Source organism: Camellia sinensis, chromosome 4 (genome assembly GCF_055761805.1).
Source record: "Camellia sinensis isolate YWXY chromosome 4, ASM5576180v1, whole genome shotgun sequence".
Lineage (NCBI taxonomy): Eukaryota > Viridiplantae > Streptophyta > Magnoliopsida > Ericales > Theaceae > Camellia > Camellia sinensis.
Genome location: NC_138964.1, coordinates 166,740,591 through 166,757,358, shown reverse-complemented (window position 1 = coordinate 166,757,358; position 16,768 = coordinate 166,740,591). Strand labels below are relative to the sequence as shown.

At 32.3% G+C, this 16,768-nt stretch overlaps 2 protein-coding genes and 1 long non-coding RNA gene across 4 annotated transcripts; 1 reads left to right on the top strand and 2 right to left on the bottom strand.

Annotated features, from left to right (window-relative positions):
* Positions 1 to 248: 248 nt before the first annotated feature.
* Positions 249 to 2,965, bottom strand: LOC145789660 (uncharacterized). Its single transcript, XR_014327863.1, has 5 exons — positions 2,827 to 2,965; positions 2,636 to 2,704; positions 2,480 to 2,534; positions 1,902 to 1,966; positions 249 to 385 (listed from the first exon to the last, which is right to left on the bottom strand). It is a non-coding gene; the product is annotated as an uncharacterized LOC145789660 (long non-coding RNA).
* A 396-nt stretch (positions 2,966 to 3,361) lies between these two features.
* Positions 3,362 to 6,268, bottom strand: LOC114304659 (uncharacterized). Of its 2 annotated transcripts, XM_082866823.1 has the most exons (4): positions 6,088 to 6,268; positions 5,750 to 5,971; positions 4,940 to 5,314; positions 3,362 to 3,634 (listed from the first exon to the last, which is right to left on the bottom strand). In XM_082866823.1, exons 2-4 carry the CDS (start codon positions 5,775 to 5,777, stop codon positions 3,510 to 3,512), a joined length of 528 nt encoding a protein of 175 aa, XP_082722949.1. In that variant the 5' UTR covers positions 5,778 to 5,971; positions 6,088 to 6,268; the 3' UTR covers positions 3,362 to 3,509. The 2 variants fall into 2 exon arrangements, with proteins under 2 accessions (XP_082722949.1, XP_082722950.1); XM_082866824.1 differs by lacking the exon at positions 6,088 to 6,268 and having other exon boundaries at positions 5,750 to 6,024.
* Positions 6,269 to 13,523: 7,255 nt separating this feature from the next.
* On the top strand, positions 13,524 to 16,525 carry LOC114322132 (L-ascorbate oxidase). Its single transcript, XM_028269388.2, has 5 exons — positions 13,524 to 14,185; positions 14,301 to 14,393; positions 14,499 to 14,711; positions 14,831 to 15,010; positions 15,111 to 16,525. The coding sequence occupies exons 1-5, from the start codon at positions 13,898 to 13,900 to the stop codon at positions 16,062 to 16,064; spliced, it is 1,728 nt and encodes a 575-aa protein (XP_028125189.2). The 5' UTR covers positions 13,524 to 13,897; the 3' UTR covers positions 16,065 to 16,525.
* The last annotated feature ends 243 nt before the right edge of the window (positions 16,526 to 16,768 follow it).

The window sequence follows — 16,768 nt, the reverse complement described above, 5'->3', positions numbered from 1 at the left end:
GAATAGAAACAATTCAGACTTTAAATACATCAATTAAAATCAAAATGGTCAAGAAGTCTAATTTGCCCAAAAAAATTAAAAAGGAATAGAAAGCACACTAATATGGGTTATAATATTAAAAATACCACTTGTCTTCCAACTATATCCAAAGATGAGCCTAAACTATATGCAACAGATGATACATTTGGAACCATACAGTACACTATAATCCAATTAAACAAGATAAAAAGAATTAGAGGGAGGGAAAAGTAAAAGAAAAAGAACAAATAAAAAAAATTCATCATATTCCCTCTTTGCCTGAAACATTTTATTCTTTGCCTGAAACAACCCATCTTCAAATTTATTATTAATTTCTCATATACATCAGAGGAATGAAGGCAGTCACCTGCAAAAGAAAAACAAATTAATTTACAAGGGCATTTTACAAAATAGAACTTCATAATTGAATTGATGGCAGGGTAATATTTTTCAAGCAAAGAGGCCACAACCCTCATCAACTCCAAGCTGACAGTAATTAGTCTAGTCTGCATCAAAATATCAGACAATATGGTTCAAATCAAAACAATCTTGCACCATGCCTAACAGAAGAGGGAAGTCATGAAACCAACACCTATTGTTTTCCTCCAGTCAACTGAACCTGATGTGTTTGAAAATCAAAAGGAACTATGGAATTAACTAATACTCAGTCATTTATGTTTTACATTGACAAAGCACAAGAGACCCTTTTGCAGAGAACAAAAAGAACAAGAAAATTTAACCCTGAGGGGTCATCAACAACACAAGAAATCCAACCACATCCTTTGCCTGCTTTTAGAACAAATATACAAGGTTCATATTCCTAGTTCTCTAATTTGAATGGAACTTTGTATTCTCAAGAAAGTCAATGATGAGGACCTAAATCAGATTTTATATACTTTATTTCTCGGCTTTGCAATTTCACATCTACCACTACTAATAAATAAGGTTCTTTAACCAAGTCCACAGCTACATGCAAATATGCACTTTGGTTCCCCCCTCTTGGCAACTCTTCACTCCACTGGGCAGTATAGTAGCCTCAGCCAGAAGAATTGCAGCTGACATACAGCCGAGTATCACAGAGAAGACTGTCTGAAGTTGCTTCCTTAGTATACAACGCCACACCTAAGATAAGCTGAAGTTGCTTCCAATGTATATTAAGATTCTTGGTATTTTATTGTCTTCAAATGTGGGAGGAACTTTTCTACTTCATACAAGTACCAACAAAAATGATCTTCGAGTCTATTTATCAAAAAAAAAAAAAAAAATGACCTCCGAGTCTGCCTTCCAAACGTACACCGTATCCAACAAAGGGGCAATTCCAAAGTCTCCTTCCTTCAATATAGTCACTTCCCAATGCATCAAATCAACTATCGACCTAGGGAAGACCCACATCAAGCCAAACAAAGTGGCAGCAGTGACCAAATCTCTTTCGCCATGCCACAATGAATTATGGACATCTAATGGAAAGAAAATTATTCCTTTGCATTTTATGTAGCTTCTGAGGGCCATTTTGTCTAGAGCCATTTACAGAATGAATATATCACATTTGGAGCAGGCGACAATGATGATTGATAGAATTATTAAACCTTTCTATTAATGGAAATATCATTATTTTTTAAAGCATTTCATTCTGAAGGATATAAATGAGTCTTCAAATGCAACACAAAACAAAACGAAACTTCATAGCCATATTTAAATGCTTTAATCAGCCAAAACTAAAATGCCTATTTAAGAAAATAATGCAACTAAAACTAGCATTATTGTCGAAGGAGGTATTATATTTATAAAATAAAAAAAAGGAATTTCAACTATGAAATAGATGGCTGGGAAAAACAAAAAAGTGCAAACACAACAAATAACTTCAGTATAATTTTAATTTTTACCTATCATATCAAGAAGAGACCCTAGCTTGCCTGCTCGCTCAGGCCTGAAGCTTGAAATGTATTTCCTAAAAATTTGCAAAAAGCAACCATTTAAACCCTAGAGCCCATAGAAGCAACCTTGAGGTTAGCACACAAACCAAACAAGGTACTATGCAGTATCACCAATGAACTGACTTGTTAACTCAAATAGAAGCTACATTCAGATTCTTATGTCACTCTTACAAAAGAACAGCTTAAATTATGATAACAAGGCAATTCCATGAAATTTAGTACTCTCTCATTCTCCCAAAGGATATACAGGATAAAAGAGCAAGTAAGCACAAAGAAAAGTCACAAAACCATCAAGAATGTTGCACTAAGAAAGGAAACAAAATAATGATAACAAAGTAAAGAATTGTGCTGGTTCACAGCCCAAATTAACCACAAAATATATCTCTCGCACTGTTCAAAAGTAAGTCATAAATATATTAGGCAGCAAAAAATACATAGAGCATCAAATAAAAGAAGAGAGGTGGGGGGTGGGTTTGTGTGAGGAAATTTAAAGAAAAGAGAAGAAAAAGCCTGGATTAAGAGCAAACCATCCAGTAACATCACGACGATCATAATTCTTTACAGTGTCCTCCAGCTCGAGAGCTTCCATCACAAAATTCATATATTCACTACAAACCCAATAATAAAAAAAACAGTCCTTGGTCCTGTGTGAACATCAAAGTAAAAACCATCCAGTAGCAAACCTCATTCAAATCACGGGCCATGTCTTTCAATTTATCCAAACCTTCTGATATCACTTCCAATCCTTGGTCCTGTGTGAACATCAAAGTAAAAAACAGTTAGATGCTGCATTGTTGACCTGTAGGGTGTGAAAATACACCATTAATAATTTAAGAAAAGATCAGTTACAAACAAAAAAAGGTCAGTTACAAACTTGAGACCCTAATGTGCAGCCCATTTGGTGCTTCAACTCTTGGAAATTTCATTAGCTTATCTCCCCCTTCATATTGAACCACTCTAGCTGGCATTCCGAGACAAGTGTCGTCACTGTCCTCCCATCTCATTGTAATCTTAATCTGATACCATCTACAATGCACATAAAATTAAAAAATCAGAAAGAAATGATCAAATAGAAAGAGAAATGGATATAATAGAAGAAGAAGAAGTAATAGAAGCATACATACCCTTGTTGGAAGAGGTTGAGATTATGAAAGCGATGAATTAAGAAATATATATAGCCTTACCATTTTGATTGGTTCTGTGCAACTATATGTGTAGCGTTCTTGCTCCATGGAAGATCCCACCATCCATCCATATTGCCATCATAATGGAATAATATAATTGTAAAATTCTTTGAAAGAAACTGAATTCACAAAAATTAGGCACATAACGTCCACATAATGACATGTCCAATGTCAACGAAGTATTATAGCTTTGAATAACAAGCATTAATAGACAATTATACCTTTTGAACAATAACATCAACATTACTCTTTTGTTTAATACCAACTGGAATTGCTAGTAAGTTATGAGAGCTTGAAACATCAACCTGATAATCTAGAGCAAAGACGAGTGTAGTCTTTCCACATCCTTGTGGAGCACTAAAACCAATCTGCATTACAAAAACTTTATGACATAGTCCATTGGTTGTAAACACACATCAAGACTATAGAATGAGAATTTAGCAGATAGAGAAAATGTCATGAACGTGGAGCTGTCTTGCATCCATGAACCTCTGTGGCCTGCAAAAATAATTTGGAAGTGTTGTTCATTGACTAAAAACTACACCCAAATTAATCCCCATTTGATGGGGTTCTGGGAGAGGTAGATTGGGTACAAACCTAACTTTTAGCATAATTTGCACGAAGTGTTGTTCATTGACTAACGCTTCAAAATAAGACATGGAACACACCAGATATAAAAAGCAAGGAAAAAAATAAAATAAAAAAAATTTGATCTCATTAGCATTTGGAGACACTCCATTGACAATTGCTTTCTCTATGGCATTCCATTTAAAAGAATTCAACCCCTAAAATGTGTCCATGAAAGAACAGGACTTGTCCATATTTCCAAGTACAGAATTATCATCATTTCCTTGAAATGAAAAAGTTCAAAAAAACTTCCAACATAATTTGTGAAACGGCTGCCCTTATAATGGCCACAGCCAAGATGATATAGCCTAGAATGTTATATAAAATTTCATTGTGGTTAACAAATGTCCATGGGACCAAAAAAAAAACTAATGAATAGCTTGGTCATTCTCATGTTGTAAATCACTATCAGATTTGGTTGCGAAGAGGACGGAATATGTCCTGCTCCTTTCTTTTTCTTTTAGTTTTTTTTTTCATTGTTCTCTTGAATTTTTTTCAGATATAAGAAACAACAGCCTTGAAAAACCTTGGAAGTACAAAAGCAATTGACAAGTGACAAATAGTAATTTTATGCCTGTGATAATGCTGCAAAGTACAGAAATACTTTGTAAAATCTGTGTCTGGAAAAAAAAAAAAGTTTTCAATCTGTATTTTTTTGGTTTTGAGTGAATTTTTTTAATATTTTAATCATTTTTTAAAAAACTTTTTGGATCTATTTAATCTAGATACACTTAAAAGTACAAAATTTGTAGGGAAAAAAATCTTTAAAAAATTCACTAACTACAAAAAAATATAAAAATTAAGTACATTTTCTTTTCCTTTTTTTTTTTTTTTTTTGTACTTATTGAATTCTTTGTAGATTTCTTCACGAATATTTTACATTTTAAGTGCATTTAGATTAGGTGCTTCCAAAAAATTAAAACAATAGTGTTACTAATCTACTAGTCCATAATTATCTTAGTTTTACGAATTCAGTGTAACCTCCAAAAATTTATATTGGTTATCAAACATGGCCTAAACTAATACTCAATAACTTCATAATTAAGCGCATTTAATAACATAAAACAGAGCACTTAAAAAATATGAAAATATTTAATCGAAAAAGGAATTTTTATTCATGGAGTTCAATTATCATAAAATGTTGAATATATTCAGAAGAACCGAGACAGTGAGTACCTTTCTTTGTTTGGTTCTTTTGGCTGCTGCTTTCCAAGGAAACTAGGCTATCTGTAACTGCATTTAGTAACTTTGCCACATCAATGCCCTGTTTGGTATTCGAAAAAGAGAGAGTAAATGAACAAGAAGAAGAGGGAGTTTCTTGTGGAGTATCTTCCTGTAGTGTCTGGTTATCTAGGTTGTTATCCAAATGGCTCTTCTTTGGGATTTCATGATAGGAACTTTGGTGGCCTGGTTGGGGTTTGCTTCCACTATCTAAAAAATCATAATAAGAAGCATGTTGAACAAGTATGTTCTTGATGTCAATTGCCCACATGTGCCTTTCTTTCATCACCACTAATTGTTTTGGGAACAAAAACGTCATCCTCAAAAGTCCTACAATTAATCAAACACAAGTGAAAATTTAACTGCTAACAATATATATCATATGTCAAACATACACAATTAAACAGTTGAGATTACTGAATCCTTACTCTCTTCTACTTTCTTTTTTATATTATTAAATGTGAGTAAAAATTTAATTAAAAACTTGATCTTATATGGAACATTCTTAATTCTTACTCTCTTTTTTTTTTAATCAAATTATTCTTCAAATTGCAGTATGGTCGATCTAATATTTTACCATATTTGAGCAAAAAAATGGTTTTGAAGTAGAAACGAGAAGACAGCATATCTGATTCGGCGATTGAGACTCTGGAATGTTCGGATCGGAGATAATGAGAAGACAGCATACACAAACATACACAAACATATACAGAAGTTGATGAAAAGAGGTTATTACTGAAAACGGAAGGATTCAAAGGAGCTTACCAACATATCTGATTCGAAACCCCCACATTTGGATCAGGTGTTCTTTGAAACCTTTAGATCTGGCTTTAATTAGTTCGAAATCCTTCAAATCTCGTCTCTTGTTCTTTTCTTCAACGAGCACCACCACCGCCAGCTGTCGATCTGAAGCGATAATGAGAAGACAGCAGCGGCGGTGAGTGTGGATGAGATCGGCAGAGGAGAGAGAGAGAGAGAGAGATGAGTCTGGTGACAGAGAAGAGTGAAAATGAGCGAGAGAGAACAAAAAATGAAATCGAAATCAAAATCACTGAGCTTGAGTAAATGAAATCGATTCTGAAGCTTGATGTAGATAGGTTTACCTCTCAGTGATTTCTATGTAAATGGAATGGGTAAACAAATTAAATCACCGAGATGATTCCAATCGATTCCCATTCTAAAATCACTCTGAGATTTAAGGGATCACCGAGCTGAAGTGAGAGAGTGAGCGAGAGATTTGAGGCATCTTCTTTCTGAGACTGAAGAGTAAAGAATGAGAGTCTCAAGCGGGAGGGAGAGGGTGTGAGAGATTATAACACATTCGGAGGCGTTTTCTATCAGCTAAACGGTGCCGTTTTGAGTAGCACAAAAGGCGACGTTTATAAAACGCCGTTGAATATTAAAAAAGACGACGTTAAAGAAAACGCCATTATATAAACGCCTTTTAAACCAACATTTCTTGTAGTGAGAAAAAGAGACAGATAGGTACTTGTTTTATTATTATTATTTTGTTCTTATGATTGGGATGGGTATCTAAATTAACATATTAAAATCAGTGGACAAATGGTGCATGTCAAGAGATTATGCAATCAAGGCCCAATTTAAGCAATTAAGGCCGGAGACATGTCACATTATTGGAACTATGAAGGAAAATAATATTACATAAGGATTACAAAATATAAAAAATGGGGAAGTGATTGAGACCCTCTCCAATTACCACCCCTACCACCCCCACACACACGTGATAAGTGGTGATTAAAGGAGAAGAAAAAAAGAAAAAAGAAAAACTGGCCAATCAGAGAGAAAGGGGGTCAAATGGGATGGCTCATTGAGGGGGTCCAATTCATTTTCCTAAAAAATGTAAGTAGAGAGAAAGAGAATGATGTGATTTGGAAAATTATAAATATTTTTTTATTAAAAAAAATTATTTAATAGAATTAATTGACAAAATGAATTCGTAACTGTCTTGGGACCATTTGTTATGAAATTAGAAACATTATAGGCGGTATGTAATTACTAGAACTACAAAGGGTGATTCATATTTAAACAAAGTCTACGGAAATATATTTGTAATTTATCCTTCTTTTATATTTTTTTAATTCTTCTTTTGGTTGGGATGATATATCTAGATTAACTTTTCAAAGAATTGCGAGGGGAAAAAATTACATGAATGAATCATTTTTCCTAAATTAATATTAAAATCACAGCATAAAAGGCGAGCATTAAGCAAAAGACCTTTAAAAAATGAACTCTGCTATAAACACAGAACTGGCTCAAAGAATCAATGACAGAAAGGGTGGCTTTCACGAATTGAGATCCTCTCCAGTCACTTTCTTCAGCCATCCTATTTGTAACGGCTCAGATCACTCTATAGAAGATCCAATGAACCAAATCACTCTATCAAAAAAATAAATTTATTTTTTTATTTTTTAATAAAGTGATCTGGACCGTTAGATCCTTTCTTGGATGAATCTGAACCGTTACAAGAAGGGAGGGTTGTAGAGAGTGACTGGAGAGGATCTTAATTTGGCTTTCACATGTAGGTAGGTGTGGGCACCGGCCTGATTCTATTTTTTTGAGATTCAAAAAAAGTTGTTTTAGTTTACAGTATTGTGTTTTACTAATATTTTATATCAATAGATTTTCACACTCAGTCCGATCTAATTCGCTATTAAATTAATTAATTAATTAGTTATAATATATTAAAAAATATTTTTTTTTGAGATCTAAATTTTATCTTTATTGATTTTATTGAAATTCATATTTGTTGTAATGTTTTATTGAATTTATTTAAAAAAATCTTCAATTTATAATAAAGTCAGTATATTTATTTAAGAAAAATAATGTGTGATTAAATTTAATTATGAAATGTTTTTTAAAAAAAAATTAACATATAGCCCAATGAGTAAGTTTGAGATTTATAATTAATTTTTTAAGTCGAGCTTGGACAGATCTAATGTTCAAGTCAGATCAGATTTAAATAAACACAAAATTTCTTATTATATAATGTCAATCCAACCCGAGAAATGTCCACCCCTACGTGTAGATCCCATACAGATGGATTTCATCTTTTATATGCTGTCTGTAATTGTTTCTGTAAACTATTTATGTGTAATTAGCTTTTTTTCTTAAAAAAAACAACGAAGTTGGATGCATCCAACGTGTTGCTTGTCAGGGAATAATGCACTTTCTTTTTTTTTTTTACACCCAAGGAATAATGCATCCAACGCGTTTTACACCTAAGACAGTCCGATGAGATATACACTTTGTCTTGTTTGTGAAGTTAGTTGTTTTAATAGGTTATTTTAGTAAATTAAAATTTTTATATTTTGAAAGATGGTTGAAATTTTTATGATTGAATGTGATATTTGTGAGAAAAAAAATGAAATGATTATAGATTTAATATGACATTTTTCTTATTAATTATTTTAGTTTATTTTATTTTTCTGTAATTTTTAAAAAAAAAAAAATCCTCCAAACCCAACTTGCCAAGCACCTTCAAAGTTTTTTTCTTTTTGGTGAAATCTACACTTTACAACTATAATATCTTACTTTTTTTCAATAAATAAATAAATAACCATAAAATAAGGAAAAAAATAAAAATAGAAAAGGCATAGATTACTGCATTGTTTTTGTGGGGCGTCCACAAATTATCTACGATTATGCTTTGGAAAGAGTTTTGTTAACAATTACTCTAATTATGTTGATTAATAAAATTTAAAATAATTACATATATTTATATCACATATTTTTTATTAATATCTATCTATATTATTATAAAAGTAACACTTGAGATGGTGTTGACATAGAATATCACTATCCTATTTTATTTAAAATGTAAAATTATATAGAAAGGAGGTTAGGACTTGAAATCAAGACCATTGATCTAGTAAATTTATCATTTGAACGACACACAATATGTGTATTTAAATTAAAATTAGAATTTATAATTTTCAAATTATATAATACACCCATTGAGTGGACAAACACCACTTTTTGCACATCTTTTCGTAATTAGCCAAAAAGTCATCCCAAACATACAAGTTTTTTTTACCTACCTTTTTAGCCAAATAGCCAAAAAGTTACTAAATTAGCCTGTTCCCAAACGAGGCCTTAAACTTGTTAATAATGCCTTTAAAAAACTTTTTAAAAATAAAAAGGTCTATTTATTGAGATCGTTGCGTGACATAAAAAATGGGTGGTTTTCAGATCTCAAGTTGAACTTTTTAAACATAGAAAAAATTGAATTTAGATCAGAACTTCAAAGTTCTTTCTTTGCATGAAATATATAAAAAATCAACACCGCGTTGCTAATCAATCCTACTTTTGCCAATTCCTTTTTGTTTACTTTTCTTGGTCCGGAATTAATTACTACATTTCTAAATGAAAAAATTTGGACCATGTGACAATATTGTCGTTGATCACAACAACTATCATGTCCCTTATTATTCACCACCATCTAACATCAAATTATTATTATTATTATTTTTTTTTTTTGGTTACAGAAAAATCCTTCTACCCTCCCACAGGTTCAAGGCAGCGTCTCATAAACAGATCACCAAAATGTGTTGTTGTCCGTTCCGAATAAGAGACTATAACCTAAAAATTTGTCCCAACCTCCCAAGACAAACTTCGATTAAGTCAGGATCTAACATCAAATTATGAGTATCACCCTCTCCGCATTTTCTAATGCTCTCGGGATACCCCAGTTAATATCTCAAGACCACCGAAGAACTTTTCTTCTAAATGACCACGTCATGTAATTTTGATGATTTCAAGAATAGATATTGATCGTGATCGAGATGCAGGGAATCAAACAAATAACGACAAAGTCTACCTCTACTCATATACAATATTCATTTTTATAAACAACAAACGCTCTTGAAATTAATTATTTAGAAAAGTAATTACAAAATAAAATTTTGTAGGCTACATTGATATATCTTTGGACAAATTATACTAATAGTTCTTACATTTTGCTTCTTATATTATTTTGGTTCATATACTTTTAATTGGCTCAAATCTGACTGTTAATTTTAAATTTAATATCAATTTTGTCCAATTAATAATGTCGGTAATGTTTTTGATAAAAAATTATCACGAAATTAGTGGATATTGACTCGCTGAGTTGAGTAAATTTATAATTTAGCTTTTAAAAATCTGACACATGCCACTTATATTTGTATCTCAAAAAAAATTGTTAAGAGTTGTAATCAATTGAACTAAATTGAAACAACGTCATAAATTTATGATCAAAATTAAGCCAATTAAAATTATAGGAATTAAAATTATACAAAGACTAAAATACAGGAATTACCATCGTAATTCACCCTATATCTTTATTATCTATATCTATTCTTTAATATAATAAATTATAAATTATTTTATCAGGGCATTTGTCCTAGTGATCACCACTTTATGGTGTGATATTAGGGCTCAACTCCTATATAGAGAAGTTTGGTATTTGTATTGTTTATTTCTACCCCGTTGTTGTTTATTTCTATTATTGAATGTTAAATTTCATGAAAACAATTAAGAAAATACAGTTAGTAGAAGATAAATTACAAATATCATAAAAATCATATTATTAATTTGGACATTCAATTATGGGAAGAAAAAAAAAAGTCATAACCATACAACAAATAGATCAAAAACTTCTGAACAAATTCAATTGTGCTGCACACACCAATTATTATATCAATTAGTGTACCAATATATGCTATAAACAATGCAATTTCAAAATTATGGATGTATACAAACAAAAAGACTCAAAACCAATAAAATTATGTTACATCATCCGTTAGTATATTAATTGGTATACCAATTGGTGCACAGTTTTATTCGATCAAATTATAAATACACATATCTTTCTTAAAATATCCATTTTGTGTTTGGTCATCCAAATTTTATTTTTGTAAATTTTATGTAAAATTTTTTGTTTTAAAATATGCATTTCATATCACTTTGAATTTTTTCAATTTTGAAATGCAATTGAACTTAAATCTTTCTACACAGAGTAATGATAGGAATCATGAAAAAAATATCATGAGTATGATCATGAAAGATTCTCCACCATTAAATTACGCATACAATAAAACACCATTCACTAATTAAAGGATGAAAAATCTTCATAATATATTTTATGATATTTTTTTCATGATCTGTAGTATTATTCTTCCAGAAAGGGTAACTTTATTAATAAGTTTCCTTCATAATACAATTCTTCTAAAAGACTATGATTTATCTTCTTGACCTGTGTTAAAATTAGATTAATTTAACTCAAATTAAAATTTACAAAATTATTAAAATTTAAATTAATTTAACTCAAATTAAAATTACTAAATTGACACAAAAAGTAAGTTTTAGAAACCACATATGTATTAACAAAAAGGGCAAAAAAAAAAAAAAAAAAAAAAAAAAGGAAAAGCCTACACGTAAACAAAGATTTGAAAAATTCAACCCCAAATCTACTCGTAAGTTGACAGCAAGTTTGTTTTTTTTTAAAAATTATTTAGTGTGTTTAGTTTAAGTTTTCTGAATTAAGTTTTTTGAAAATTAAACTTTTTGTTTTTCGTGTTTTTTGTTTTTAATAAGTATTTTTAAAATTTTAAGCATTTTTTTTTTATTTTTTTAGATGTACTTTACTTAGATGAATCAAAAAAAGTAAAAAAATTGTGAAAAGATATTTTAAAAAATTAACAAATACATAAAAATATGAAAAACATACTAAATTTTCGTACTTTTTTTTGTATTTGTTGGTATTTATTGAATTTTAAAAAGATTTTTTCACAAAAATTATACTTTTTATGTGTATTTATGTTAAGTGTGTCTAAAAATTAAAAAAAAAATTGCTTAAAATATTTAAAAAATTCAATAAAAATAAAAAAATACGGAAAATAAGAAAGTAAAATTTTCTGAAAATTGTTTTTAGAAAAACGAAACCAAACAAACTAATGTTTTTTTTAGACAAACAACATAAAATAAAAAAATTATAATTATCAAATCCACAGTATTTTTTTAAAAAAATGATATACACATAGGGCTATTCAAAATAAACTATCATGATCATCAAAATATAACCACAATAGACTTCACGAATCCCTCGTATTTTAATTTAAATTAATGAGAAACCAAAAACCCTTACAATTAATTTATTAATTTTGGGATGCCATTCAATCGAGAATTTTTTATATATTAGGAGGGTATCATATGAGACCTTTTATCAATCACAAATGCATATGTCTATTACTTCCTCTCAGACATGTAACATAAATATAATAAGCATTTTATAATATTCAACCATAATGGAAGAAGGCGTCACACAACATCTAACTATTGACACAAAAAATTACTCCATTAAACAAAAGTTTTTCGAAAAAGGGTAAGAATACAATTTCACCTATAATAACGTCACTATTGGTTCGTAAGTAAATGTTGAGTTCAGATCCTCTCCAGCCCTTCCTTTGATCAACGGTCAAGATTTGGCTACATCATTCCTAACAAAATCTACGGCTTAGATTAACTATAAAAAAAATTAAATTTGAGCTATATTGCTTTCGCTCTCTTTCTTCTCTCTTCTCCGTCTCTCTTCCCAACGGTGAACAACAACAACCGATCTACTCTCTTCTCTCTTCTCTCGCTACCGACGATCGATCTCTCTTCTCTCTCCCGCCCTTCCTTGTCTCTTCCCAACTGTGGCCGATCTACTCCAATGTGACCAACAATTCCGCATTGATCGAAAGATAAAATCTGCAAATTTACCACCAAAGTTTCAAAGATTTGGAAGAGCACCCAACAAATCATCAGGCCACAAATGTTAAAATCATCAAAATCTGATGATTCAGACTAAAAAATGAAAAATAAACAAAAATATAATTCAAGCCACAAATTTGAAGCAAACCCACTTTCTCTCTCTAAAATTCAAGCCACATAAATCATTCAAATTCAATACTCTAGTTCTGGTTGCTTCAATTTCTTTCTTTTCTTTCATTTTTTCATTTATTTCTTTATATTGTTTTTGGAGAGTTAATGATTTGTAAATGCATTTTGTTCTGAAAAAATTGATCTGAAAATTTCAGATCTGGAAGAAGAATGAGGGATTGGATCGACTGAAGCTGGTAGGGGTGGGGGTGGGGGGAGAGGAGTCCGGCGGGTGCTGGCGGTCGCGGTGGTGCGTGAGGGTCGCCAAAGGGTTTGAAAAAACTGAAGACCCAAATGGGTTTGACGGTGAGGAGGTTGAAATAATGAACGAATTGCAAGGGATGTATGGTAGAATGTTGTGAAATGGCGAATTTAATTTTTGAATCTGCCATGACTGTGAGAGGGAAAGAGAGAGTCAAAGCACAATTTTTTTTTTTTAGACTGTGTGTGAACACACGCACTGTCCATTGCAAAGTTTCTTTGAAATTCAATTTTTTTTTTTAACTAATCTGAGCCGTAAATTTTGTTTGGAGTGACGTGGCCAAATCCCAGCCATTGACCAGAGAGAGGGTTGGAGAGGATCTGGACTCGTAAATATTCCCCACCCCCAATCCCAGAGGAGGAAACACCCAGGACATTTCTTCGTTTTGACTGTTATACGCGCATGTATATGCAACCCAGTTTCAACATTTGCCTTGGTCCACTCGCTCCACCTACCCCCAATCCTCTGATATATTCGTATGTAATAGGTATAGCAGAGGGAGCAACCCTTTTTTTTTTTTTATCAGCCTGAGGTAGCCACTCTTATTGACTTTCACATGGCTGGAATCAATCAACACATCTTCATATATATATATATACAAAGATCAAGAACAGGATCAAATACTTCAATCAAGCATACCAGTTTCCTTCCCATTTCAATTAATTCAGTTATTATAACAAACCCATTATTTTGTACGTGACGATAGGAGATAGGAGATAGGAATTGAAGACATGGTTGAGCTTTGTCAAATTGTGACAAGGTTGTTGTCTGTGTGCCTCCTTCTTGTTTGTCTAGTGATCAGTGTTCCATCTGCAGAGGCCAGTAGAGTTCGGCATTTCAAATGGGAGGTAAAGCATGAGTTCAAGTCTCCAGATTGCTATAACAAACTGGTCATCACCATTAATGGGAAGTCCCCAGGTCCAACAATCTTGGCTGAACAAAACGATACTGTCATTGTAGAGCTCAAGAACAGTTTAGAAACTGAAAATGTCGCCATCCATTGGCATGGTATTCGACAGGTGCACACCACTATATTATATATATAGCTTCTTATTAATTTTGAGATACATTAATATATTATTATAAATATTGAGATCAGACTTGAGTTGAGTTGAAAATGGTAATTACTTGCAGATTGGATCACCTTGGTCTGACGGAACAGAAGGGATAACTCAGTGTCCGATTTTACCAGGAGACACCTTTGTCTACAAATTTGTTGTGGATAGGGTAAGTTTTTTTTAGCAACAAAAAGCTTTATTTATGTGTTCTGTTCCTTGTTGAGATTCTTGCTGGTTAAGATTCTGATTGAACAATTCATAATGGAATTCGCAGCCTGGGACGTATATGTACCACGCACATTATGGAATGCAAAGAACAGGTGGGCTGTATGGATCCATCCGCGTAGCACTTCCTGACGGCGAATCAGAGCCCTTTTCCTACGATTATGATCGGAGCATCATCCTCAACGATTGGTACCACAAAAGCACATTTGAACAAGCTGCTGGACTATCTTCAATACCCTTTGTTTGGGTTGGGGAGCCTCAGGTTTATACATACTTGATACTATATATTTAGTATTTACAATCCCAATTAATTACATATGTTTAATGGTTGGTTTGTAACTTTTTTTTTTTTTTTTTCTTTTCACTTTTTTGAATTTGCAGTCACTTCTGATACAAGGAAAAGGACAGTTCGATTGCTCTACTCCTGGTATACAAGCCAGTCTTTGTAATGCGACAAATCCTGAATGCTCTCCTTATGTTCTCAGGGTTATTCCTGGAAAAACATACCGACTACGGATTGGTAGCTTGACTGCTTTAGCAGCCCTCAGTTTTGAAATAGAGGTAATTTATTTTTTTTAACATAGATTTGAACAACCACCTTCTAAACCATTTCTTTTTTCTAGTAATTAATTGTTAATGTAATAGTATTATATTTGTGCAGGGTCATAATATGACCGTTGTTGAAGCAGATGGGCACTATGTTGAGCCATTTGTAGTGAAAAATTTATTTATCTATTCTGGTGAGACATACTCTGTTTTAATAAAAGCCGATCAAGACCCTTCAAGAAATTACTGGGCAAGTTCAAAAGTGGTTAGCCGGAATAGCACAACTCCAAATGGTTTAGCCATTCTCAATTACTACCCGAACCATCCTAAAAGATCTCCCCCAACAGTTCCACCCACTGGCCCTCTTTGGAACGATGTAGAAGCCAGGGTCAATCAAAGCGTAAAGATCAAGGCCCGACAAGGCTACATCCTACCTCCTCCCCAAACATCAGACAGAGTAATTGTGATGCTCAACACTCAAAATACCATCAATGGCCACGTACGCTGGTCCATCAACAATGTCTCCTTCAACTTTCCCCATACCCCATATCTAATTGCCCTCAAGCAAAATTTAAATCACGCATTCAACCAAAATTCTCTTTCAGATGGTAACGACTTTGCCAACTACGACATTTACAGTGTAGCTAACAATACAAATGCCACTTCAAGTGACTCCATCTATAGGCTGAAATTCAATTCAACAGTGGACATTATACTTCAAAATGCCAACACAATGACCAAGAACAACAGCGAGACACATCCTTGGCATCTACACGGGCACGATTTTTGGGTCATGGGTTACGGGACAGGCAAGTTCAACATGTCTACGGATCCAAAAAAGTACAATTTGGTTAATCCAATCATGAAGAATACAGTGGCTGTGCAGCCTTATGGATGGACAGCTTTGAGGTTCCGGGCAGATAATCCTGGTGTGTGGGCATTCCATTGCCACATAGAGTCTCACTTCTATATGGGAATGGGGCTGGCTTTTGAAGAAGGGATAGACAAAGTGGGACGATTGCCATCATCTATTATGGGTTGTGGTGAAACCAAAAGCCTTCCTCCATAGGCCATAGTTCCTTTCACAAAACCCTTGGCACATTTTTTTTTTTTTTAAATTTTTAAATTGTGTATGTAGTGGATATTTTTTTGGGCTAATTGCATCAAAATTTCCTCAGTTGTTAGTTAGTGAATATCATCTCTTATCCCTAATCTATAAATTCATACATTTTGACTCTTTAACCATAAAAATCGTACAAATGCCCGATTCTAGGAAGTGAAGGCAATGTATTTTTATAGTTAAAGGAGTCAAAATGTTTAGATTCATAGATGATGAGATAAAGTGATATGCACTAATAATTTAGGAAGTTTTGATATAATTAACCGTATTCCTTTCTACCAAATATATCTTTTAATTGTAAAATTCTTTTCATTACCAACAAGTTTGTTGTTGAGTTTGTTGTTGAGGTAAAGAGTGAACTACTTGTATTATTTTTATGCTTTGAGGGAATAAAGGAGTTTTAAATCAAATTTCAATATGATAGCAAGTCCTATCCATTTTCTATTCTTAAAGTCCTGTGCTATCTTAAACCACAAATTAATATTACACTAATTATAATTACAAAATCAAATCTTACTAGTATTATTTAGGGTTACAAAGTCAAATCTCAACTACACGAGAAGAGAAGTGAATGAGGAGAGAGAGAAAGAAAAGCTGAATAGTTGACCTCTATTGGCGATCGATCGCCCTTAAAGAGCAATCTATCGCTCTCA